At 54.6% G+C, this 1285-nt stretch overlaps 1 protein-coding gene across 1 annotated transcript in view; it reads right to left on the bottom strand.

Moving 5' to 3' along the window:
- Nucleotides 1–395, bottom strand: part of DEPDC7 (DEP domain containing 7) — a 16776-nt gene extending 16381 nt beyond the window's left edge. Inside the window, exon 1 of the mRNA XM_046643103.1 lies at nucleotides 356–395. Coding sequence (XP_046499059.1) covers nucleotides 356–395 — 40 coding nt within the window. The remainder of the gene's footprint in view (nucleotides 1–355) is intronic.
- Nucleotides 396–1285: the final 890 nt, after the last annotated feature.

The following is a 1285-nucleotide window of genomic DNA, read 5'->3' as shown; positions in this document are numbered from 1 at the left end:
CCTGCTCCCAGGCCTGTTCCGCCCCGCCCACAAGCCACGCCTCCACCAGGGCCCGTGCCGCCACGCCCACAACAAGCCACGCCTCCACCCAGGCCCGTGCCGCCCCGCTCACGACAAGCCACGCCCCCACCGAGGTCCGCCCCGCCCCCGCCCCCGGCCGGCCACACCCCCGCCCGTGGCCAGGCTGCCGCGCTCAGCACGCGATGGTCGCGTGTCCGCTGGGCGGAGGGTCTCCTACCTCTTGCAGCCGAGGAAGAGATTTGGACCCGGCACGCCGGGAGCACGTGGTCGGCCCCTGTGCGAGTGTCGCTGGTGGCGAGTGTTCCAGCGCGATAGGCCCTGCGTCTGCACCCACCCCACGACGGCCCGCGCCCAGCCCCCGGCGCCAGGGTCATCGCCGCGGCTCAGACCAGCTGGGTGCAAACCGCATCTCGACCCCAGAGATTAGCTCTGGGCTTCAGGGGCCTCAGCTGTGACCGTGAGGTAGCGTTAGTGCCCACTTCATGGGGTTTGTTATGCAGATTACACGATTACATGTTCAGAATCTTAGGAGTCGGGTCTGAAACATTTAAAATTGTGTCACGGTGACAAATGCATCGAGATTTTCACGCTGTAAAGAACAAACAAATCTTTATCTGGCCCAGGAGAGCAATGTCCAGAGGTCACAGGAGGGTAGCTGGCTGGCCTTGGGGCTGGTTGCCGCCTCCAAAGTTACTGGGTCACGTGGTCGGGAGAAGCGTTTGCTCGGGAAGGTGAGTGAGGGCTGTTAATGGGCAGTGGAGACCAGGAATCCAGGGTTACAGTGCTAGGGTACCTCTGAAAAGATGAGTGATCTAAGAGAACGATAATTCAGTTGCCAGATTTTTTTCAAATCTGGGAATTTTGCAATCATTTTAAACCTTTTAAGTAGGATGTCTTAGGAGGAGGTTATAAGTTACAATGGTATTTAAGTGGGAGCTCGTTACTTAACTTATTGGAAGATGCTCCTACATGTGGTTGTTTCAGAGAATACATACTAAGAAGAATACATATATGTGGTTGTTTCAAAAAATAAGAAGCTGTGACCCCAGGGACCCAAGTTTAGTGGGTGAGACACTGGCAATTGCTGTTCCTAAGGTTTAGAAAAGGTTGCCAAGGGGTTTTTTTTATGTGCTCTCTCCCCCTAGTGGTGGTAAAACCTGGCCTCACTTCTCTTCAAGGAATTTTCTTTGTGATTTCTCAATTGATTATTGCACACAAGAGATAAGATACAACTGAGGACCAGTTTCAGGCACCCAGTCCAGTA

Source organism: Equus quagga, chromosome 17, assembly GCF_021613505.1.
Source record: "Equus quagga isolate Etosha38 chromosome 17, UCLA_HA_Equagga_1.0, whole genome shotgun sequence".
Classification (NCBI taxonomy): Eukaryota; Metazoa; Chordata; class Mammalia; order Perissodactyla; family Equidae; genus Equus; species Equus quagga.
This window is presented reverse-complemented; position numbering and strand designations above follow the sequence as displayed.